Source organism: Cervus elaphus, chromosome 1 (genome assembly GCF_910594005.1).
Source record: "Cervus elaphus chromosome 1, mCerEla1.1, whole genome shotgun sequence".
Taxonomy (NCBI): domain Eukaryota; kingdom Metazoa; phylum Chordata; class Mammalia; order Artiodactyla; family Cervidae; genus Cervus; species Cervus elaphus.
The window spans coordinates 54,024,661-54,048,085 of NC_057815.1; the positions used below are offsets into that span (position 1 = coordinate 54,024,661).

At 36.9% G+C, this 23,425-nt stretch overlaps 1 protein-coding gene across 4 annotated transcripts in view; it reads right to left on the reverse strand.

The window, feature by feature from the left end:
- Positions 1-23,425, reverse strand: part of USP47 (ubiquitin specific peptidase 47) — a 100,098-nt gene that overhangs the window by 64,341 nt on the left and 12,332 nt on the right. For 2 of the 4 annotated variants that reach the window (XM_043902947.1, XM_043902939.1), the window contains exon 2: positions 3,634-3,693. The exons of 1 other annotated variant lie outside the window; for it this stretch is intronic. In XM_043902947.1, the coding sequence (XP_043758882.1) occupies positions 3,634-3,693 (60 nt within the window). Of the gene's footprint in view, positions 1-3,577; positions 3,599-3,633; positions 3,694-23,425 lie in introns of those variants that run through there. One more of the 4 variants, XM_043902960.1, reaches the window with a different exon arrangement.

A 23,425-nucleotide genomic window follows, 5' to 3' on the forward strand; every position in this document is an offset into this window, starting at 1 on the left:
ATGTGGCCATCAGCAATTCCCGATTCTTTCCCTAAATACGTGAGTACAAGGTACAGGCACTCCAGCCTCCTCTCCCACATCCAGATGTTGGTAAAATTAGCCCCAATGGAATCTCATCTGAAGGCTAAACGTACTGTAGTAAACACAAAAGCTAATTTTATGTATGCCTTTTATTCTTTTTAATAACAACTTTTTTTCCTGTGTACTGCATGTTAAGAATTTTTGTTCCTTTAAAAAAAAAATAGGAAGAGTACAAAGGAAAAAGTGGAAATTAACTATAATTCATAACACAGGTAACTGTGAACATTTTGGTCTATATTCTTCCAAATATTTTTCCTACACATACACAAACAGATATATACATGCATGCTTTTAAAACACAAATGTTCAGATGGAATATATATACTGTTTCAAAAGGTCTTTCTTTACTCATATACATATAAAGTAATCTTTTCCTTGTCAAGTTTTTTCTAACTCATCGTTTTAATAATTGAATAGTATTTTATTACATGGATTAATAATAATTTGTTCCATCAATTTTATTTTACTGACTCTTAAGCTAGACTTTTTTTACACTCTAGAAATAATTTTGTGATGAATACCTATATAAAATTTTGTACATTTTTCTGTTTCCTTAAACTTCCTATAAGAATTTCTGGGTCAATCACATATTGCTCTTAAATTTAATTCTATGATAATTTAAACAAGCTTTGGTTTTCTTTAAAGTTCTAAGATAGCCACAAGTAAATTCTATTACTTTATACTCAACCTCCTGGCCCATTTTTCAGTCTGAACTTAATCTACTATATGGCTATCATCCACAGATTACATGTGAATTTTTGTTACCACGAATGCCAATACTAATTACACTGAAGCAAAATCTCTTTCCTCCTCTTTCCTCCCAATTTAGGAACTAATAAGAAAAAAAAATCTTTTTCCCAATTTTAAGGTTTCATCAATAAGGTGTGTACCAATCTTAGCTTTCCAAGAGGGATTAAAAAAAAAACTCTACAATATTCTACTAAACATACAAATTTCCAAAATACTTAAAATGTAAAAAAGTATTTCTTAGAATTAGGCAAATAGGGGTGTCCTCTTTTTTTCTTAATTTCTTTGGAGCTCTACCCCTGATTGATCCTACTTATGCCCAAAGCAAAAAACACCACCATCTTGAGGTGAATTAAAGATGGCTACAAATTCTTTGCTATTCTTTTTCTTTTTCCTCTTCCAATGCATCTGGGCTGGCCTTGTGACCAAGTAGGACCAACAGAATGTGACAGAAGTGATTCTGTGTGATTTACAGCAGGAAACGTCTGCTTTTGGATCTCTTGGAATGATCCTCTTATAAGTCAGCCAAACAAAAAAAATTCATTTACCCTGGGACCACCACACAGAAAATGGCCACTTAGTGGAGCACTGGGGTGCCTGATAAGTGAGAAAAGCCTTCTTGGACATTCCATCCAAAGCTAGTCACCAGCCAAATGCAGCCAAGTAATGATCCCAGATAATGCTATGTAGAGCGGAAAACTGACTGGTTAAGCCTTTGCCCAAATCCCATCCCAAAGAATTGTGAACAAATAAACTAGCTGTTTTAAGCCATAAAGTTCTGGGGTAGACTGTTCCATAGTAATAGATAACAGAAATACATTCAAGCACATGCAAACGCTGGTTGGGAAAAATATGTGATAGCATTAGTGACAGTGGCTGGTAGTGGGAGGGTGTCCGCTTAAATACTACACCCAACATTAAGGCAAAGCATCTGAACACACGTCTTAATTTAGGGAAAGGAGCACAATTTTCAAGTTAGTGAAAGTTCTATAATGAATAAGAGACAATAGTTAAGAAAAAAAAAAATGCAAAATTTTAGAAAAGCCTAAAGTATGTCCCGCTTGAGAAAATATTTCATCTATATTTGGTGAGAGGCATAAAATTCTCTATAAAGAAAATCTAGTCAATTACAAAAAAAAAGGTACAAAGTATAAAATTAAGACTACTTACTTTGTGGGCAACTCACAGTAATACATTTGGGAGAAAAAGGGGACAGTCAACAGTAGTTAATATTAACACTGTAAGCTAAGAGAGTGATCTGTCTTTATGCTCTCTGTAGAAACAGATTTCCTAGCAAAGTCTGAAAACAAGAATCCTTGAAAAAAAACAAACAAAAACGATAAGTCTTATTTACAAAATGTAAAATATACTGGGATAAAAACACTGCAAATATATGGTCCGTCCAAAGATAAGCTCACTGTCAGAACATCTGAAAGCGGCTGACACAGACGGTCCTTCTGCCTGAGACGTCTCTGAGTCTGCTAAAGGGATGCGTGCCTCTCAAGTCATCTTATCTCCTATTCTTGGCATTCTGAACAGTTCCAAGTTCAAATCTGGGTTCTCTGAAGTTAATATCTCAAAAGTTAATATAACTTGTTTCATAAAAAAAAAAATTCCTAGGTATTTCTTACTAAAAAACACAAAACAAGGTGCATAATTAATGCATATATTTAGAACGGTGTTCACACGCAGAAAAGTTAATATCAAACAAAATTCAAAGTTATCAAGATTAAGATTTTTCTAAGAAAAAAACTAATTTATGAAGAATTTTAAAATCTTAAGAAAGGACCTCTTCACCTCTAAATCTGTCAACCCATTTTCTCTCAAGACTTTCTTCTTTCCAATGTTATTATAAATGATAATATTATGGTTATAAACTTAAAAATACATACACACACACACACACACACACACACAGAGGCCATTTTATCTACTTCTTGATAAAGAAACTGCTATGAACTAAGATATGAGGCCTTAGAAAATTACCCTTCTGGGTATCCACAGTTCATGGTTAATACACTGCCACAAACTGGAAAAAACAACTGACGGTATAAATATTTTTGCTGACTGAAACTTATTAAATTTATCAGCTGCATTCAGATTGTCCATTTCTAACAAGTAACAATTCCTGGGGTAGTGCTGGGAGTCTTAACTTACACGAGAAAAAGATTATTTTTAACATCCTCCCTCCATTTTATTCCAAATCCCCACCAAACTCTAATGTATTTTCTAAGTGGTCTCTTGCCACAGATCACCTGGAGAGAACAGAATTAAATAAAGAACCTTGAGCCTAGAGATAAAGGGGTCTGAGTGAAATGATGTATTAAGTAAAGGTTAGAATGGGATGCTACATCAGAGAAATGTTTAAGTTTCTAGTGTACACAGGTTGTTTTTAATTTCTATTTAATTTTTCAAGTTAAGATTTCTGGGTCTTGACTCTGTAAATTATTAAATGACTTAATCTCAGTGTTATTACTATTTCAGAAAATATATATCTGACATATATATATAGACATATATATATATATATAGAAAATATATATATATAGACAACTACTATACCCAAAAGTCAAAACAAAGGGTTCTATAGTTTTTACATCATTTTCCCACCTCATTCATTTGTTAAAGACAAGGTGCTATAAGACACATATTCATTTGAGGTGACTTATTATTGAAATCAGGGAGAAATAAAATAGGCAAACAACCATAAAACTTAAGACATGCCTTGTTATTAAACAAAAATACTAACATGCTGTTACTTGCTCTGCTGATTATCACACTAAAGCAATTACATCAGCAGTCTACCTGTAAAAATTTCTTCTTCATTTCATCAAAGATATTTTGTCTGCATCTCCAAAACACATCCTATGGTATATAAGAACAAAATAAATTACAAATCATTTCTTTCAAATAAAGAGATAAGACAGTGAAATGAGAACAATTAACCTAAAGGCATTTTTGCAACAAAATATGTGTGAATTAAAGTATTATTACACCATCTAAGATTTTATGCATAAATTATATTTGTAATTTTAATCTTAAGCCTCAATTACTCTTGAAAGTTACTGAAAGCCTATGTTATGGTGATAAATATAATATTAACATGGAAAACAACCACATTTTAACAAAGAGTGGTAGCTTCAGAACTATATATAAATCAAATGTTCTAAGTCACACATTTTTCTAGTTTTATTGAGATATAATTAACATATAACTGTAATAGTTTTAAGGTGTATGACATAATGATTTAATAAAAGTATATATTCCAAAATGATTAATTACTACAATAAGTTAACACCTATCATCTCAAAATAGTTACAATTTTTTTGTCCATGTGATGAGAACTTTTAAGTCCTATTATCTTAACAATTTTCCACTATACAATACAGTATTGTTAGCTACAATCATCACACTGTACATTACATTCAGAACTTATAAGTGGAAGGAAGTCTATACCAGTTATCTATAGGATAACCTATAATCAAAACATAATCTCTTGAAAAATCTTGGTTTAACATTCCACACTTTTTCTGTATAAATTTTTTCTCCACCATCTTTAATTAATAAAAGGAAACCAACATATTATTTTAAAAGGTGCTTTTTATCATTCATGGGCTTCCCTGGTAGCTCAGTTGGTAAAGAGTCTGCCTGCAGTGCAGGAGACCCGGGTTCAGTCCCTGGGTTGGGAAGATCCCCCTGGAGAAAGAAATGGCAAACCACTCCAGTATCCTTGCCTGGAAAATCCCATGGACAGAGGAGCCTGGTAGGATGCAGTCCATGGGATCGCAAAGAGTCGGGCATTCACAGTAGCTTAGATACTATTCTACATCAATTAAAAAATTTTACATCACTTTCTTTTACAATAGAAATATGTTTCTACTATAATAGTAGTACATATTTTTTGACAAGCAAGTCTAAAATAACTCCTATAGCACTTATTAACAATATGATATACATCCTATTAGATCCTCTCCATTCTGTGCATATTAAAAATTATTAATCAAAAGAATCATTCTGAACACCATCATTTAAATTCTGCTCCTTTCCCCTCAACACTCACTCATCTTTCCGGGCCAAAACACTGAGTTTGAAAATTGCAGTGTTCCATTATACAGTCCAATCAAAATTTATTTAACTATTCTGTTAATGGACATTTAGACACTTTCAAATTTCCACTACAGCTCTGCTTATTTGTACAGTTTTCCCTGAAGATTATTTCCTAAAGAAAAAATTAGTATATCAAAGATTACATATTCATTTTTATGATTTTTTGATACCTGACACCAATAGGCTGAGTATTTCTTTCACAAATAAGAATTAAACTACAACTATCTGTCAAACACTGTTCTAGGTGCTGAGGAAATAGCAGTGAATACAAGCCCATGCCTTCAAGGAGCTGACACTGCACATGGGAACTCAGCAGTAAACAAACCTAAGGCATCAAGCAGCCACTAGCCGCAGAATCTTTGCATTTCTGTACACTGTACATGTGATGCTCTTCCTTTAGATATCCTTACCTTCTTTTCACAAGTTGTTATTGTGGTGGCTTTACACTTGATCTTAGCCAAAAGGCCAAGAAGTGATGTGTGGTGGTTTAAACAGGTGTCCACAAATTCTTTGACATGCCTCCCAGCAAGATTAGGAGTCTAATTCCAGTTCCTTTTAATATGGGCTAGCCTGTGTGACTTTCTATGATATATAACATTACTTTCAAGATTGGGTTAGAAACGGCAATAAAGCTTCTTCCTGGCTTTCCCTCAGATGCTCATCCTTGGAATTTGGCCACTATACTGTGTAGAAGCCAAGCAGCCATATGAGAAGTTCATGTGTAGATGTTCTAACCACACCCAACTGAGATGCCATCTGGCAACCAGCATCAAGCACCATACATGTGAGGAAGCATTCAGATGATTCCAGCCCCCAGACTTTCAGATGTCCCAACTGATGCCAAGCAGAGCAGAACAAGCTGTCCCTGTCCAGGTTTGCCCAAATTGCACATCCATGAGCAAAAGTCATTAAGTGTGTGGGTACACAAAAGATAATCAAAAGAGCCAATTTCTCAAACTCTCTTCTCACCAGTCAATTTAAAATTGCAATCCTCTTCACCTCCCTTTCTCACTTCAGGTTTCTCCACAGCACTTTAGCCACCTGATATATTTGTTTATGTTATTACTTATTGTTAACACCAAAAAACTTCTACTATGAGCCAAAATGAAATAGCAGATTGGATTTACCTTCTCCACCTTAAACAACTAAAAAGAAGAGATGAAATATATGAAACAATAGTTTAAAAATATTAAGTAACAGATAACACAGGACAGTGATCCCTGTGGAACTAGAAACAAACAATGTAAGCTACCTTCCAGGCTACAATGTAAGCAGAAGAACCCCGCTAGAGTTCAGCAATCTCCCCGAGCTGAAAAGAAGAGGTTAAAAATTCAAGTGGGTCAATTCAGCTAGAATTTACAGAGCAGAATACTGAAGAGAAGATGTGCAAATATCACACTCCAGAGATATGTAATGGTCCTCCCTGTGTATTCAGTTGAGTACTCATCAGCATATACATGTGAAGAAACTACTTGGGCAAGGGAAAGAACCAAGGAAAGAATCCCTGAGCTCACTTCAGTTCCCACCAGCCAGAGTGAAAAGAAAATCATAATACATAGGCATCAGTTAAGAGCAGACAGAAGAGTATTGTCTCAGTAGTGGAACCAAATTATGCCTAATCTAAAGGTTATTCTGGGGGGCTTCCTTGGTGGCTCAGTGGTAAAGAATCCACCTGCCAATGCAGGAGACACAGGTTCAATCCCTAGTCCAGGAAGATCCTACATGCTGCAGAGCAACTAAGGCTGTGTGCCACAACTACTGAGCTTGTGTTCTAGAGCCTGGGAACCACAACTATTGAGCCCACGTGTCCCAGAGTCCATGCTCCGCAACAAGAATGAGAAGCCCACAAACTGCAATGAAGAGTAGCCCCTGCTTGCCACAACTAGAGAAAAGCCGGAGCAGCAACAAAGTACCAGCATAGCCAAGAGTAAATAAAAAAATAAAAATAAAACAAAGGTTATTCTGGGTCAATCTTAAAATACTAAAAAGCAAGCCTCAAAAGGCTCAAAATGTTTACAAGTAAATTCTCACTGTCAGAGAACAAAGCTCAAGAATATCTACGGAAATAATATACCCAGCACTCATCAACGTAAAAACCACAGTGTCTCGCATCCAATTTAAAATTAGCAGGCATGCATCAAAGTAGGAAATGATGACCCATCCCTAATGAGGAGAAAAATCAATAAAAATCAACCCAGATATAATACAGATGATATAATTAGTAGACAAGAATATAAAAAGTTTTAAACTATATTCTGTATTTTAAGAAGGCAGAGGGAAGTATATAAAAGGAAACAAATTAAAGATTAAAGATTCAACGCAGGAGGAGACAAGATGGCAGAGTAGAAGGAACTGCACTCACGTCCTCTCATACAAACACCAAAATCACAACCAACTGCTGAATGACCATCGACAAAAAAGACTGGAACCTACAAAAAAAAAAGATATTCTACATTCAAAGACAAACAAGAAGCCACAGTGAGATGGTAAAAGGGGTGCTTTCACAATATAACAAATCCCATACTGACATGCGATGCCCCACAAACTGAAGGATCATTCATTATACTTCAGAGGTTCTCCTACAGGAGTGAGTTCTGAGCCTCCCATCAAGCTCCTCAGCCTGGGGGTCTGGCACTGGGAGCATTCCCCAGGGGATGTGGCTTTGGAGGCCAGCAGGGCCTGAGTGCAGGAGCTGCCCAGGCCTGGGGGAAACAGACTCCACTCGTGGACGGGGCGCACAGGAGTTCATGTGCACTACAACAGGGCAAAGCAGGGATTCCCTGGGAGCCTGCGCCAGACATGCCTGCAGATATTAAAGGGTCTTTCGGGGAGGTGCGGGTTGACTGTGGTTCACTGTGGGAGCAAAGACACTGGTGGCAGAGGCCCCAGGGATCATACATCAGTGTGAACTCTCGTGTAGGTCACCATTTTGGCACCCAGACCTGACCCCATCCAACAGCCTGCAGTCTATGGTGCTGAGACCCCTCAAGCCAAACAACCAACAGGGTGGGACCATGGCACCACTCATCAGCAGGCAGGCTACCTAAAGTCTGTCCTGAATGCACAGCCAACTCTAAACACACCCCCTAACAAAGCCATACCCAACAGAGGGACAAGAACAAGTTCCAGGAAGCTGGAGTCGCAAGACTCATATCAGACAAAACAGACTTTAAAATAAAGACTATTGTGAGAGGAAAAGGACACTACATAATGATCAAGGGATCAATCTAAGAAGATAAAACAATCATAAATATCTATGCAACTAGCATAGGAGCACCTCAATATATAAGGCAAGCCATAAACGGAGAAATTGACAGGAACACGATAATAGTGGGGGGCTTTTTACATCAGTGGACAGATCATACAAATAGAAAATCATTATGGAAAAACAGGCTTTAAATGATGAATTAGATCGGATGGACTAATGGATAATTATAGAACATTCCATACAAAAGCAGCAGGATACACATTATTCTTAAGTGCACAGGGAACATTGTCCAGGATAGATCATATGCTGGGCCACAAAGCAAATCTTGGTAAATTTAAGAAAACTGACATCATATGAAGCATCTTCTCAGACCACAACACTAATGATTAGAAATCAACTAAAAGAAAAAAAGAAAAAAGCACAAAAAACAGACACCTGGAGGCTAAACAACATGTTACTAAACAACTAACGGGCCACTGAAGAAATCAGAGGAAATAAAAAAACACCTAGAGACAAATGAAAATGAAAACACAATGATCCAAAAACTCTGGAACACAGCAAATTAAGTTTTAAGAGCGAAATTCATAGCAATACAATCCTATATCAGGAAACAAGAAAAATCTCAAATCAACAACCTAACCTTATCCAAAGCAACTAGAGAAAGAACAAACAAAATCAAAAGTTAGTGGAAGGAAAGAAATCATAAAGACGAGAGTAGAAGTAAAAGAATTAGAGACAAAGAAAACAATAGGAAAGAGTAATGAAACTACAACTTGGTTCTCTGAAAAGACAAATGAAACTGATAAACCTTTAGCCAGACTCATTAAGAAGAAAAACAGAGAGGGTTCGAATCAATAAAGTTAGAAATGAAAAAGGAGAAGTTACAACTGACACCATAGAAATACAAAGGACAAGAAACTGTAAGCCTATACAACATTTTTGAAATGATCAAATATAGAAATGGAAAACAAATCAGTGATTGCCAGGAATTAAAGAGGGGCTGGGAGTGGGAGAGAAGTGAGTGTAGTTATAAAAGGGCATCATGAGAGGTCCTCGTGGAGATGAAAATGTGCTGTATCTTGACTGCATCAATGCAAATATCTTGACTGTTATATTGTACTATAGTTTACTTGATATTACCATTAGAGGGAACTGGGTAAAGAGTACACAATGTCTCCTTTTTATTTCTCAGAACTACAGGTGAATCTACAATTAACTCTAAATTGAAAGCTTAATTTAAAAATAATACACCTGCCTCTTCTACTACTCCTCTACCGCTCTTTTCCTAGATGCTAAAAGAGGATGGCCTGTTTTAAACCTTGGAGTGGAACAGGGGTGTCACTCCTGAGTATGTGTAGCCACAGACTGGCCCTCAGGCTGGTTACAATCCCAATTCACACTATCTGGGTGGTTTAAAAAAAAAAAAAAGAATTACTTTGAAAATGGTTCTAGAATAGTAGTACTCCGAGATAAGTGGCACAATCACAATTTTCTTCTGGAAGAAGCTATCTGTATTCCAGAGCTCAAATAATTTCCATAAAATTATTCTTGGGACTTCCCTATCAACCCAGTGGCTAAAACTCTGTGCTCACAATGCAGGGGAACTAGGTTCCATCCGTGATCAGAGAACTAGATCCCACGTGCCACAACCAAAGACCCCACTTGATGCAACAAAGACCAAAGACCCTGCATGCCACACTTAACACCCAGCACAGCCAAATAAATTAAAGAAAGAAATTTTTTAAAGTATTCTCATAATCACAAGACAAATGAACAGCTCCAAAAAAATTTTAAACCACTAAATATATAATGAAAAAGGAATCATGAGTGTCAGCAAAGAATAAAACATAGCAATGACATATGAAAAAATTTTCAATATTGAAACTATCAGCAACAGGGGTTCCCTGGTGGCTCAGTGGTAAAGAATCCACCTGCCAATGCAGGAGACAGGGGTTCTATCCCTGGTCTGGGAGGATTGCACATGCCACAGAGCAACTAAGTCTGAGTGCTGCAACTACCGAGCCTGTGCTCTGGGGTTCAGGAGCCACAACTACCGAGCCTGTGCTCTGGGGTCCAGGAGCCACAACTGCCGAGCCTGTGCTCTGGGGTCCAGGAGTCACAACTGCTGAGCCCACGGGACACGACCACTGAAGCCCGTGCGGCCCAGAGCCCGAGAGAGACTACTGCAACGAGAAGCCCACACACCACACCACAAGTGGAGAAACCCTTGCTCACCGCAACTAGAGGAAAGCCTGTGTGGCAGTGAAGACCCAGCACAGCCAAAAAACAAATAAATAAAAAAGAAAGTTTGAAACTATCAGCAACATTATAAAAAGAAACATGTATAACATGTTTCAAGAAATAACAAAGATCTTTGAATTCATGAGCAGAGGTTAGCAATGAGCAGACTTTTCTTAAAATTTATTTTTTACTGGAGGATAATTGCTTTACAAGGTTGTGTTCATTTCTGCCACACAATAAAGTCAACCAGTCATAAGTAACACATGTCCCCTCCCTCTGGGCCCTCCCTCCCTTGCCCCACCCCATCCTACCCTTCCAGCACGTCACAGAGTACTGGGTTGAGCTCCCTATGTTACACAGCTCAACTCCCATCAGCTCCCTACTTTACATATGGTGAAGTGTATTTTTCAATGCTACTCTCTCAATTTGTCCCACCCTCTCCTTTCCCTGCTGTGTCCCCAAGTCTGTTCTCTATGTCTGCATCTCTATTGCTGACCTGCAAACAGGTTCATCATTTTTCTAGACTCCATAGATAAGTGTTAATGTATGATATTTGCTTTTCTCTTTCTGACTTACTTCACTCTGTATAACAGGCTCCAGATTTATCCACCTCATGAGAACTGACTCAAATTTGTTCCTCTTTACAGCTCTTTATAAATGGAGTAATACTCCATTTTTATACATATACCACAACTTCTTTATTCCACTACTGGACATATACCCAGAGAAAACCATAATTGAAAGACACATGTACCCCAAGGTTCATTGCAGCACTATTTACAATAGCCAGGACACGGAAGCAATGTAGATCTCTATCAACAGACAAATGGATAATTAGCAGACTTATAAAAGCACCAAACAGAACTTCTAGAAAAAAGATCTGTTTCTGCAGGACTGCAAACAAAAGATCTAATATTTGTATAACCTAAGTCCTGTAAGCAAAGAAGAAAGAGGGTGAGCCTAAAAAAGCATTCAAAGAAGTAATGGCTGAAATCATCCCAAATTGGCAAAAGACAGGGAGTTCCCTGTGGTCCAATGGTTAGGATTCTGGCTCTTTCATTGCCTGGGCCTGGATTCAGTCCCTGGTTGGGGGAACTAAGATCCCATGAATTGCACAGTATGGCCAAAAAGAAAAAAATGCAAAATGCAAAAGACATAAAACTACATAATCAAGAAGCTGAGTGAATCCCAAAGAGGATAAACCCAAAGAAAATTACAGAAAGACACATCTTAATCAAGTTCCTTGCAAATTAAAGACAAAGAGGAAGATTTTGAAAGTAGAAAGAAACACCATCTATGAGGGCAAAACAATCTAATGTAGCATGTTTCTCATCAGAAATTACAGAGACACAATATTTTCTAAGGGCTGAAAGAAAAGGACTGCCAGTTCAGAATTCTGTTTCCAGCAAAAACATCCTTCAGGAATGACAGGGAAACCACGACACTTTCAGATGAAGGAAAACTAAGGGGTTTGTTGTTGAGAGGCCTATCCTAGAAGAACTGCTAAAGAAGTTCTCGAAACAGAAATGATTAAAATATTAAGAAGCCATTTTGTATTTAAAATAAAATATGAATATCATATTCTATGATAACATATGTGCTATTTTATATAAGTAGAGTATTACCTTCATTACATGCTTGCATGCTCAGTCACTTCAGTCACGTCTGACTCTGTGCAACCCTATGGAACCTGTCAGGCTCCTCTGTTCATGGGATTCTCTAGGCAAGATACTGGAGTAGCTTGCCATGCCCTCCTCCAGAGAATCTTCCTGACCCAGGGATCAAACCTGAGTCTCTTAGGTCTCCTGCATTGGCAGGTGGTTTCTTTTCCACTAGTGCCGCCAACACACATGCAAAACTAAGCTACGTTAATAGTTTAGAACTGACTCAATGTGATGGTTGGCTTGTTTCCATAAAAAGCTAGACATCATGGATGTCAAGTCTCCTGTCATTCCACTATCTATGCTGCAAAATCAAATTTAACTTACATCATTTTGGTTCACAAAAAGTTTTTCAAAAAGTGACCTTCTATGAGTGCTAAAACTGCCTGATCTGGTAATTTCACTTCTGCATACATAACCAAAAGAACTGAAAGCAAGGACTCAGATATTTGCACACCCATGTTCATAGCAGCATTATTTACTATGGCCAAAAGGTAGAGGCAATCCAAGAGCCCCATGGTTGGATGAGTGGAAACAAATGCAATACATACAAACAGAGGAATAATATTAAGCTTTAAAAAACGTATGACATAAGCTACAAAATGGACAAACCATGAGAAAATTATGCTAAGATAAGTAACTGTCATAAAAGGACAAATACAGTATGTTTCCACTTACATGAAGTACCTAGAATGGTCAAATTCATTGAGAGAAAAAACAGAATGGTGGTGGCAGAGACTGAGAAGGGGAAGTGAGTAGGGGAATAGAAATTATTGTTAAATGAGCCCAGTTTTGCAAAATGAAAAGATTTCTGTGGATGGATGATGGTAAGTAGCACAATGACATTAACGTACTTAATATCCCTGAATTGTACACTTAAAAATGTTTGATGGGAAATTTTGTTATGTGTATTTTACAATTTTTTAAAATATAAAAATTAAAAGAATTTATGACTAAAATTTGTGGAAGCAGCAAAAACTGCAAATTGGGTTTCCAATGGTTCTGTATTACAGACACATAATATGCATGAAATATATTATGGATATATGTAAATATATATATGAACATGAAATTAATCCCTATTTTTTTCTTTTAAACAAAAAAATTATTTTTGCATATTGATTAAGGATTTTCAAATAATTTGAGTGTAGATATACATACATGTAGGGCTTCCCTGGTGGCTCAGTGGTAAATCCTCCTGCAATGCAGGAGACGTGGGTTTGATCCCTTGATGGGAGATCTTCTAGAGAAGGAAATAACAACCAATTCCAGTACTCTTGCTTCGGAAATCCCATGATCAGAGGAGCCTGGCAGGCTATACTCCACAGGATCACAAAAGAGGTGGACATGACTTGGTGACTAACAATGATATTTAGGTTGGTGAAAAAGTAACTGTGGTTTTGGACCGTGAATTTTAAATCATTACAACTAGGTTCAAACACATCTTTACTAGTCAAAATAGGAACCATTACAATCAACAAATTTTGCTATCAAGAAATAAGTTTGTTTATTCCTGTAGCATTAAAAACCTGTGCTTTGGGATTTGACGAACTCTTGGAAAGCATTTTCTGCCTCTTGCTGGTTGTGGAAGCATTTTCCCTGCAAAAAGTTGTTGAGATACTTGAAAAAATGGTAGGTGGTTGGTGAGAGGTCAGGTGAATATGGCGGATGAGGCAAAACTTTGCAGCCCAATTCGTTCAACTTTTGAAGCATCGGTTGTGTGACATGCAGTCAGGTATTGGGCCCATTCTGTTGACCAACGCCAGCTGCAGGCGTTGGCAGTTCTCAGTGCATCTTAGAGATCTACTGAGCATACCTCTCAGAGGTAATGGTTTCACCAGGATTCAGAAAACTGTCGTAGATCAGATGGGCAGCAGACCACCAAACAGTGACCATGACCCTTTTTTGGTGCAAGTTTGGCTTTGGGAAGTGCTCTGGAGCTTCTCAGTCCAACCACTGAGCCGGTCACCACTGGCTGTCGTATAAAATCCACTTTTTGTTGCACTTTACAATCCAATCAAGAAATTGTTCATTGCTGTTGCACAGAATAAGGTGACAACTCAAACAGTGATTTGTTTTTAAATTTTCCATCAGCTCATGAGGTCAGCTCACTTATCAAGTTTTTTCACCTTTCCAATTTGCTTCAAATGCCTAACGACCGTGCTGAGTTCTTCAGCAACTTCTAATGTATATATAGCTATTCTGAAATTTTTAATAGCTATCATTTAAATATACCACATTTCCTATTCTAAGTCCTTTAGGGAATTCTCTAAACAAAATATACTCATTCAGGAAAATAACTTCATAATAGCTGATGCTTCTGGAAGCACAGTGTGCTCTTAAAACTTCCAAGTAAATTTTTAAAAGTTGAATTGATTTTGTAAACTCTGAAAAGTTTCCAAACTGATTAAAAATATTTCTTTACTGCAAGCGCTTTTAAATATTTAAAAGGAAGTTTGATAACATATTTAATCTGACAGTTAAGCAATCAATCAGATGATTCATCACACACGACATGGAACTATAATACATATTTAAACAGGGATGGACCTTTGGACATCAGATCAAGCTCTTTACTTTATAGATGTACAAGAAATTCAGAAACCTTAAGTGACATGCCTAAGGTCCCATACAAACACAGATCTCTTAAGAAATACAAATTTTCTGATGACTTCATGATGTTGAAATATTTGTGTCATTAAAATTATAATAATAGTATTTTTCCTCTCACTTTTATCCTAAACTATTCCCACTTTTGCCATACTCACTTAATTGTTGTTATACTACTGTTAACTGGTAACTCGCTAAAGTTTAGGCATCTAAACTTAGAAACTAAACAAACTACTCTCTGGAGGATGTACAGTATGTCCTTTACTATTCCTGTTATCTTTATTTTTGATTACAGCTAAGTTTTCTTCTGTGAGTAGGCTGTTTTGATAAGCAGTGACTCAGCTTGTGATACAACTGACTTGTTTACAAGTCTTGAAATGTTCCACTGCATTATTACTAATTCAAAATAGCTTGTTTATATTATCTGTAATCATGCTTTTTATTTAGAAGCATGGAAAATAAATTTTATAATACTCTGAACATGAAATTGTCAACTAAAAAAAAAAGTTAAGGTTATTTAATACTATTTAAAGACTTTATTTCCTATTGGACAAGTCTACAGAGCAGAGTAATGTGGTGCAGATGCAAAAACGCTAGTCTAGAACCCTTAAGTCAAGGTGGCTACTTTCCTTTTAGCTGTGTAATCCAATGCAAGTCACTTATTTCTGACTCGCAGGGTCCACAAAGAGTTTTACCAAAAATCAAAAGACAGAATATGTTGAAAATGCTCTATAAATTATAATAATAAAATATATCATAAAATCATACAAAATATATTATACTAGAACTATCAGTTACCATCCTTATAACAGACTTTCTATATAATTCTCAACAACAAAAATACTTATGATTTATATTATTTACAATTTCAGAAGATCTTTTTTGAGTAATAGAAATTTCATCAGACAGGGAAAATCTCCAGAGATCTTTTGTTTTCTGATTGCACAGACTTCTTAGAAAGTTTAAAAACCTACTACTGAAAAAGCAGCAAAAAAACCCTACTACCGAAAAGTTTACGTTTGATTTACAATTTAGAGACAAATCCCTCATTCCCTTCTCCAGTGGATCTTCCCAATGCAGGGAATGAACCTGGGTCTCCTGCACTGCAAGTAGATTCTCTGTTTGTGCCAGCAGGAAAGTCCATAATTTAGAGACAAATCCCTCATTTCAGAGATGAAGAAAAAAGAAGAAAAAAAGAAAGGCCCAGAAAGGATAAGCAATTAATAAGGCAAAGTCAAACCAATGAATTTTCTGATTCCCAAACTGTTATCCTCTCCACCAATCAGCTAATATATGATACTCTTTAATGAGTCTATCAAAATTAGTCATATTTTTAATACAACGACTAGTTTTCTCTATGTAAATTACCAACTCTCTTAAAAATAGGTACTCTTTTTACTCCTCTCTCCTAGCAGTACTAGCAAAACTTTAAATATGTAATACTCAATTAAAATATGATTTAAAAAAAATCAGAATTGGGAAAAAACCTCAAGCACAAGAAAAGATACTCTACATCATTAGTCATTATAGAAATGCAAATTCAAACCACAGAGATATCACTACACAGTAACTAGAATGATTAAAAAATTAAACTGAAAAATACTGACATTGCCAAGTACCAACCTGGAGGCAGAGCAATTAGAACGTGCATACATTGCTGAATGGAATGCAAAATGGCACAGCCATTTCAGAAAAGAATTTGGGAGTTTCTTATGAAGTTAAACATGCACTTACCATACGAAGACATTTGTCTACCAAAAGAAAAAGCTGTACACAAATATTTGTAGCAGCTTATTCAGAATCACCCCAAACTGGAAATAACCCAAATGTTCATCAGTTAATAAATAAACAACTGTGGCACTGGACAATAAAAAGGAAGCCCGCTGACACACGTGATTAACACAGATAAACCTCACAGTTTTATGCTGGGAAGAAGTCAGGCCCAAAACGCTCCATACTACTTGAATTCCAGTTATATAAGGAAAGGTAAAACATGAGGGCAGGAAACACATCAGCGGTTGCAAGGTCTGGAGGTGGCAGATGGGGTTGATTACAACAGGAATGGGAAAACTTTTTTTAAGGTGATGGAGATGTTTTATATATTGATTGTGATGCTGATTACACAACAGTGTAAGCTTGCCAAAATTCATAAAACTGTACATCCTTTTAAAGGAGCAAATTTTACTGTATATAAATTATACATAAATAAACCTGACTTTTTTTTTTTTTTTTAAAGCCTCATTCTAGCTCTCCACTACCTAAGACATTAAGTTATGGAGCTTTTATAGCCTTCATGCTTCCTTCCCTAAAAATGAAGGATCTGTAATACCTAACTACTACCTCCCTTCCCGTGTTAAATCCTATTCTGAGTTGTAGAAGAATTTTCTGCATCAATGTCTATTTTTGTTAGAATTCTTTAAATTACATTTGGGTTATATTAATGGTAAATAATGTAATAGTAAACAAATATTTCAAGATGTGAATTTAGAATGTCAAAATCAAAGCAAAGGTATTTCTTAGATGTCTTTTAATAAGAGATTTCATTGTTATGTATCTAATTTTTCACCTATTTCCTTTCATTATCACAAAGTGCTATTAACAAAGTAATAAATTACACAACTTCGTGTAAACTTAAAGGCAACAAAATAAAAATACCTAAACACCTAAAAGGGCAGACATTTTTAGCTATAAAATGGAAGAAATGTACATGAATTCATAGAAAGTTTTTGTATATTTACAAAAGCCATATGTATCTTTTACCAGATAAGTCATATAAAAATTCTACTTTCTAATGCAACCTGGAACTGGAGTTGTAATCAAGAGCTCCTTCTGGTAAAATTTTATTTGGAGCATTGGGGAAACCCTTGGGAAGATTTAATTAATTCCCTAATTAAAAACATTCCTTGTTAGTGTTCTTAGCTGCTGCTGTGGCGGCTGCTACCAGTCCACAGTCTAGTATCAGTACCACTTCCAGCCTGCTAAAGCTGCTGAAAAAAGGCTAGGTAAACAGGGAGTTCTCTATACTGTCTCCTAGAGCTCCCCTGGTGGCTCAGACAGTAAAGAGTGTGCCTGCAATGCAGGAGACCCAGGTTTGATCCCTGGACAGGGAAGATCCCCTGGAGAAGGAAATGGCAACCCACTCCAGTATTCTTGCCTGGAAAATCCCATGGATGGAGGTGCCTGGCGGGCTACAGTCCTTGGGGTCGCAAGGAGCTGGACACGACTTTCAATACCAAGACAAATGCCTGTAAAGCACTCAAGAAAGCAACCGCCACAAACGTAGCTCACAAGAACATGCCTTATACTGAAAAGGTGAAGAAACCACATTTTCATAAGCATCATACAGTGGCTGTCGCTGAAAATCGGAAGCACGTGTAACTTCTCATTTGCAAACTTCCCTTCCACCATTGAGTGTGAGAAAATGTTCAGGACTTCAAACCAGATCTACACTACCAAAGTGCAGATACCTTCACATTTCTGGAGGCAAATGAGACCTATCTAGTTAGCCTATTTGAAAATGCCTACCTGTGTGTTATCAGTATCAAATATGTAACTACTATGCCAAAGGATATGCTGCCAGCATGACTCATATGTGTAGAACGCACTTAAGAAGCATTACAAAGGCAAACATTTTATTCTTAAAAAACAAACAACCAAAAAAAAGTACCTACTTATATGACTGCAAATGAGGGGGAAAAAAAACCACCAGGTGAGAGAATAGGTATTATAGCAAATTCCACTTTGCCCCATTTTCATTTGTGTGTAAATGTTTAATATTAATGCAGGGACACAAAACATTCAGGCAAGTAAACAATGTTTCAACGAACCAGTTTCAATGAATTTGCTTATAACAATTATAAACAAATCTGTTAACTTTTTCTGCCCTCCCCCCAAAAAATTCCTGCCCACTCATGTCTACACAATAAAAACCTAAATTCCTTTATGCATACAGAGCCTTTAGAATTTTAAGACACAATCTGCCAGAACTATCTTCTCTCATTCACCCCAGGCATGCCATGCATTTACCCCAAACTTTGTCACTTTTAAAGTGCATTACAGACTTTAGTGTTTGAAATGTTATTTTTCCTAACTAAAAGCTCTTATCTTCTCTTTACTTGGCAGTCATCTTTTGCAACCCAATTTAAGTGTTCTCACAGAACCCCCTAAATAAAGCTGTTGGCTCCTCCCTTAGGGTCCCACTTTATTTCCACATTATGCATTTGTCTCTTCACAAATTTTTGTTTCCCAAACTAGACTAAACTAGACTAGCATCTAGAACTAGGTCAGATTTCTTATTCATCTTTGATTCTCTGATCCATGGCAGCTACTAACTCAGTGCTTAACTGAATGAATTCGACAGTACTAGGAGCTACAGAAATCTACATTAAGAAAAATTAAAGTATATTTATGATGAAATAAAAATAGGTAATATCACTTGATACAAGAAAGATATTTATAGTCAAACTACAATGCTTTGGTTACTCTAGAAGATTTCACTTAGGTAACAAATGAAGGGCATGGCTTTCCCAAAGTTAAGCCAAAGGTGCTAGACTCACTGTGTACCAGTGGTCCCCAACCTTCCAGGCACCAGGATCGGCCTCACGGTAGACAATTCCTCCACAGACGGAGGGAGGGGTGCATGGGGGGGACTTTGTGTTTCACCTGGCCCTCCCTGCCTGCCATGTGGCCCAGTTCCTAACAGGCCACAGACTGGTACCTGTCCCTGGCCTGGGGTTTGTAGGGACCCCTGCTGTACAGAAAGATTTAAGTCCAGGTCTTTTGCCTTAACTATGTCACTTAGCCATTAATTTTTCTCTACTGGAAAGCCACTGTACTTCTGCTAATACGTGAACAACTCTGCAAGTCACAGCAATTACACAGCATCAAATCTAAAGCACAGTCATGTTGTTGTGTAGCCAACAAAGGCCCGTCTAGTCAAAGCTATGGTTTTTCCAGTGGTCATGTATGGACATGAGAGTTGGACTATAAAGAAAGCTGAGCACCAAAGACCTGATGCTTTTGAACTGTGGTGTTGGAGAAGACCCTTGAGAGTCCCTTGGACTGCAAGGAGATCCAACCAGTCCATCCTAAAGGAGACCAGTCCTGGGTGTTCATTGGAAGGACTGATGCTGAAGCTGAAACTCCAATACTTTGGCCACCTGATGTGAAGAACTGACTCATCTGAAAACACTCTGATGCTGGGAAAGATCGAAGGCAGGAAGAGGAGGGGATGACAGAGGATGAGATGGTTGGATGGCATCACCGACTCAATGGACAGGAGTTTGAGTAAACTCCGGGAGTTGGTGATGGACAGCAAGGCCTGGCGTGCTGCAGTCCATGGGGTCTCAAAGAGTCGGACACAACTGAGCGACTGAACTGAACTAAGTCACTAAGTTATGTCTCATTCTTCTGCGACCTCATAAACTGTAGCCCCGCCAGGCTCCTCTGGCTACGGGATTTCTCAGGCAAGAATACTGGAATGGTAGCCATTTCCTTCTCCAGGAGATCTTTCCGACCCAGGGATCCAAGCTATCTCCTGCTTGGCAGGCAGAATCTTTACCACTGAGCCACCTGGGAAGCCCACAATCAGTAATACAACTGACAAAAAAAGACAAGTTAATTGGCTCTTCTATTCATGTCAACTGGTTATACTTTAGAGTTTTTGAAAGTCAGAATTATCAAACACATTAAGTTCTCCCAGAAACAAACATTCTTAACATGGATCCTGCTTTAAAATAACATTTCACACTGAATCTTATGAACAAATAACTTGTTAATCTAGTAAGTTATTTCAACAAATATCTATATATTATAAATCAATTTTTCTTAGGATCTTATTAGATTAAAAAGTTTCATTTAAAAGCTGTACTTTGTTACATGTTTCAATTATTAAAAAGCAGTAAGAACAGGTCTTACTTGATAATATAAAAAACCTATCAAATCTAACAATCATTTAGGATTTATGCTGACAGGTCATATCAGATCCATGACTTCAAACAACTAAGCATATTCAATAACTAAGACATGACTTCATTTTTATTTAATCAATACATATTCATGTACAGCATATTATGTGGCCCCTATACCAATATATGATGAAGATAATAACAATAATGAAGGTAGTAACATTTATTGTAACAGATAACACTTATAAGAGTGTTTATTAGGTAAAGACACTCTATATGTATTAACTCATTCAATTTTCCCAAAAGCCCAAGGAGGTAGTTACTAGCATCTGCATTTAACTTAGGTACTGGGAAGTTAAATAACTTGCCCAAGGTCACAAAACTGGTACTTGAACCCAGGCTCTCTGACTGTTGTGTCTTGACTTTTAATTAACTTTAATAAAGAGGTGTAATTTTTCAAATGTCAAAAGTTACAGCATTATGGCATTTCAGGGTTAGAAAAATGGTATTAGATTGGAAGAAGAAAATCAGCAAAGGTTTCTTATACTAGTAAGAAGGGCTAGATTTTGCTGTTTAGGTAGCATTTTAACAGCTTGCTTTTAAAAAGCATAAAAAATTCAAGACAGTTCCATGCATGGCCAAAAAACTTTTTTTTTAAATTTTAAAAATAAAATTTAAATGTATTGGGAATTACCTGGCAGTCCAATGGTTAGGACTCAGCATTTTCACTGACAGGGCCCAGTTTTGATCCCTGGTAGGGGAACTAAGATTCTGCAAGCAGCATGGCATAGCCAAAACAACAACAACAAACAAACAAGAAACACAACAAATTCAAGACACAGATCTCAGGAAGTTTCATACAAAGAGTAATCTCTCAACATTCTCAAGAGTAGGTTTCAGTGACAGTCTCATATCAATGAAAATGTTCATATCCATGGCTACTTTATTTTTTTTAAAGTCTTCATTGAATGTGTTACTATACTGCTTCTGTTTTACGTTTTTATTTGGCCATGAGGCATCTGGGATCTCACCTCCCCAACTGGGGATCGAACCAGCATTCCCTACATTAACGGGAAGGCAAAGTATTTACCAGTGGGCCACCAAGGAATTCCCTCTATGTCTACTTTACGTATGCTTGGTTCAGTTTAGTTTCATTAAACAAAAGAATAGGGCAATTACTATTGTTCCCAAACCTGAGACAAAGTAAACAGAAGTATGCAGTAGAGAGGAGACATGTTTACTTACACTACAACTATATCCATCCCTTCTTCCATTACACTAACAGAAAACCAGGCTCAGGAAAAATACACATTAAGAATTCTTGATCTAAAAGGTCACATCACTTTTGCCAATCATCCGCCATCACTGCTAGTCACAATCATTTTGCCAAAGACTTAAAAAAATTTTTTTTCAATGTTGATTTTTATTTATTTGGCTGTGCCTGGTGCCAGGTCTTAGTTGCCGCATGTAGAGATCTAGCTCCCTGACCAGGGATTGAACCTGGGTCTCCTATATTGGGAACTTGGAGTCTTAGCCACTGGACCACCAAGAGAAGTCCTGCTAAGACTTTTGTTTGTTTGTTTTAAACAACAGAGAAGAAGGTTCGTAGAAAATTAGATTGTAAGCAGCAATACTTGAATAGAACACTTTAAAATCTGTGCAACAAGCCTCATAAAAGAACATGCCTCTGCTTATCATGACACCTATCATGCTGTCTTAACTAAGTAAGGTCCTCAAAGCCAATGAATTGGTTTTTAAAGTAGACGTCTTCTGGAACCTTAATTTACAATAGGTAGCTGAAAATAAATTTAATGCTATGTTTTTCACAAGTCCCTATTTTCAACCCAATCTTTTCTTTCCATTTGGGCTAGAGTGGTGATGGTACACAAGTACTCTGGAAATGCATTGTGCTTCTCCCCTTTGTTTTGGCAAAAATTACAATATCTGGCACTAAGAAACAAAACATTTATATGACTAATTCAGAGAACGGAAAATTAAAGAGAGGCAACAATCCTAACAATGTACTTAAGAAAGTACTTAAAGAGTAGTTTTCATGTAAAACTCAAAGTTCATCCATTTAAGACTCCCTAAAAACCAGATGTTAAAAAAACACTTGGTATTATTCACTCAGGGCAAGTGACACATGCCAGCATGCAGCACATCAGAGAAGAGCCACTAACGTAGCTGAATGTGGCTCAAACAAAACTGGCTTGGGGCAGGAGACAACAAAACATTACGAATTTCTAGTTAAAGAGGACAGATTGAATGCAAGCATTGAGCGAAGCGTCCCAAAATATCTCTGAAACAAGAACAGAGAAAATTTTTAAAGAGCATAAATCCATAGGAAACCAAAAATATGATTTTAGAAGCTGGAAAGCAGAACAGGTGGTAATGACTCTTACACCAGAGAAGGTTGAAACCTCTATTAGCCTCAACGAAAAACAAAGACACCTGGTTTATAGCACATGTCACATTTACATTCACAGCAAAAGACCTCTAAACTCTTTGGAGAAGTGGTTGATCGTAGTGTTGAGGCAGCGCAAACAGAAGATGGGCTGAAGCATTATGTGGTGCCACAAAGTAAAGACATGCTCAAAAAGCAAGGATGAGCACAGATGCCAATCAGAAAGAGCTTCCTCGGCCAAGACTGCAACAGCTTGAGCAACAAAATTATTAACAATAATTTGGGGTTATAATACAAAGAATAAAATAAAATCTGTAAGTCTATACTGATATAAATAAATAAGTAAATAAATGGGGGAGAAGGGACAGCTTCTGCTCACAAAAGAATTCCAATTAATAAACATAGAAATGAGTGAAAGAGAAAATCGTAACAGTAGCAAGATCTATACATGGATGCTATA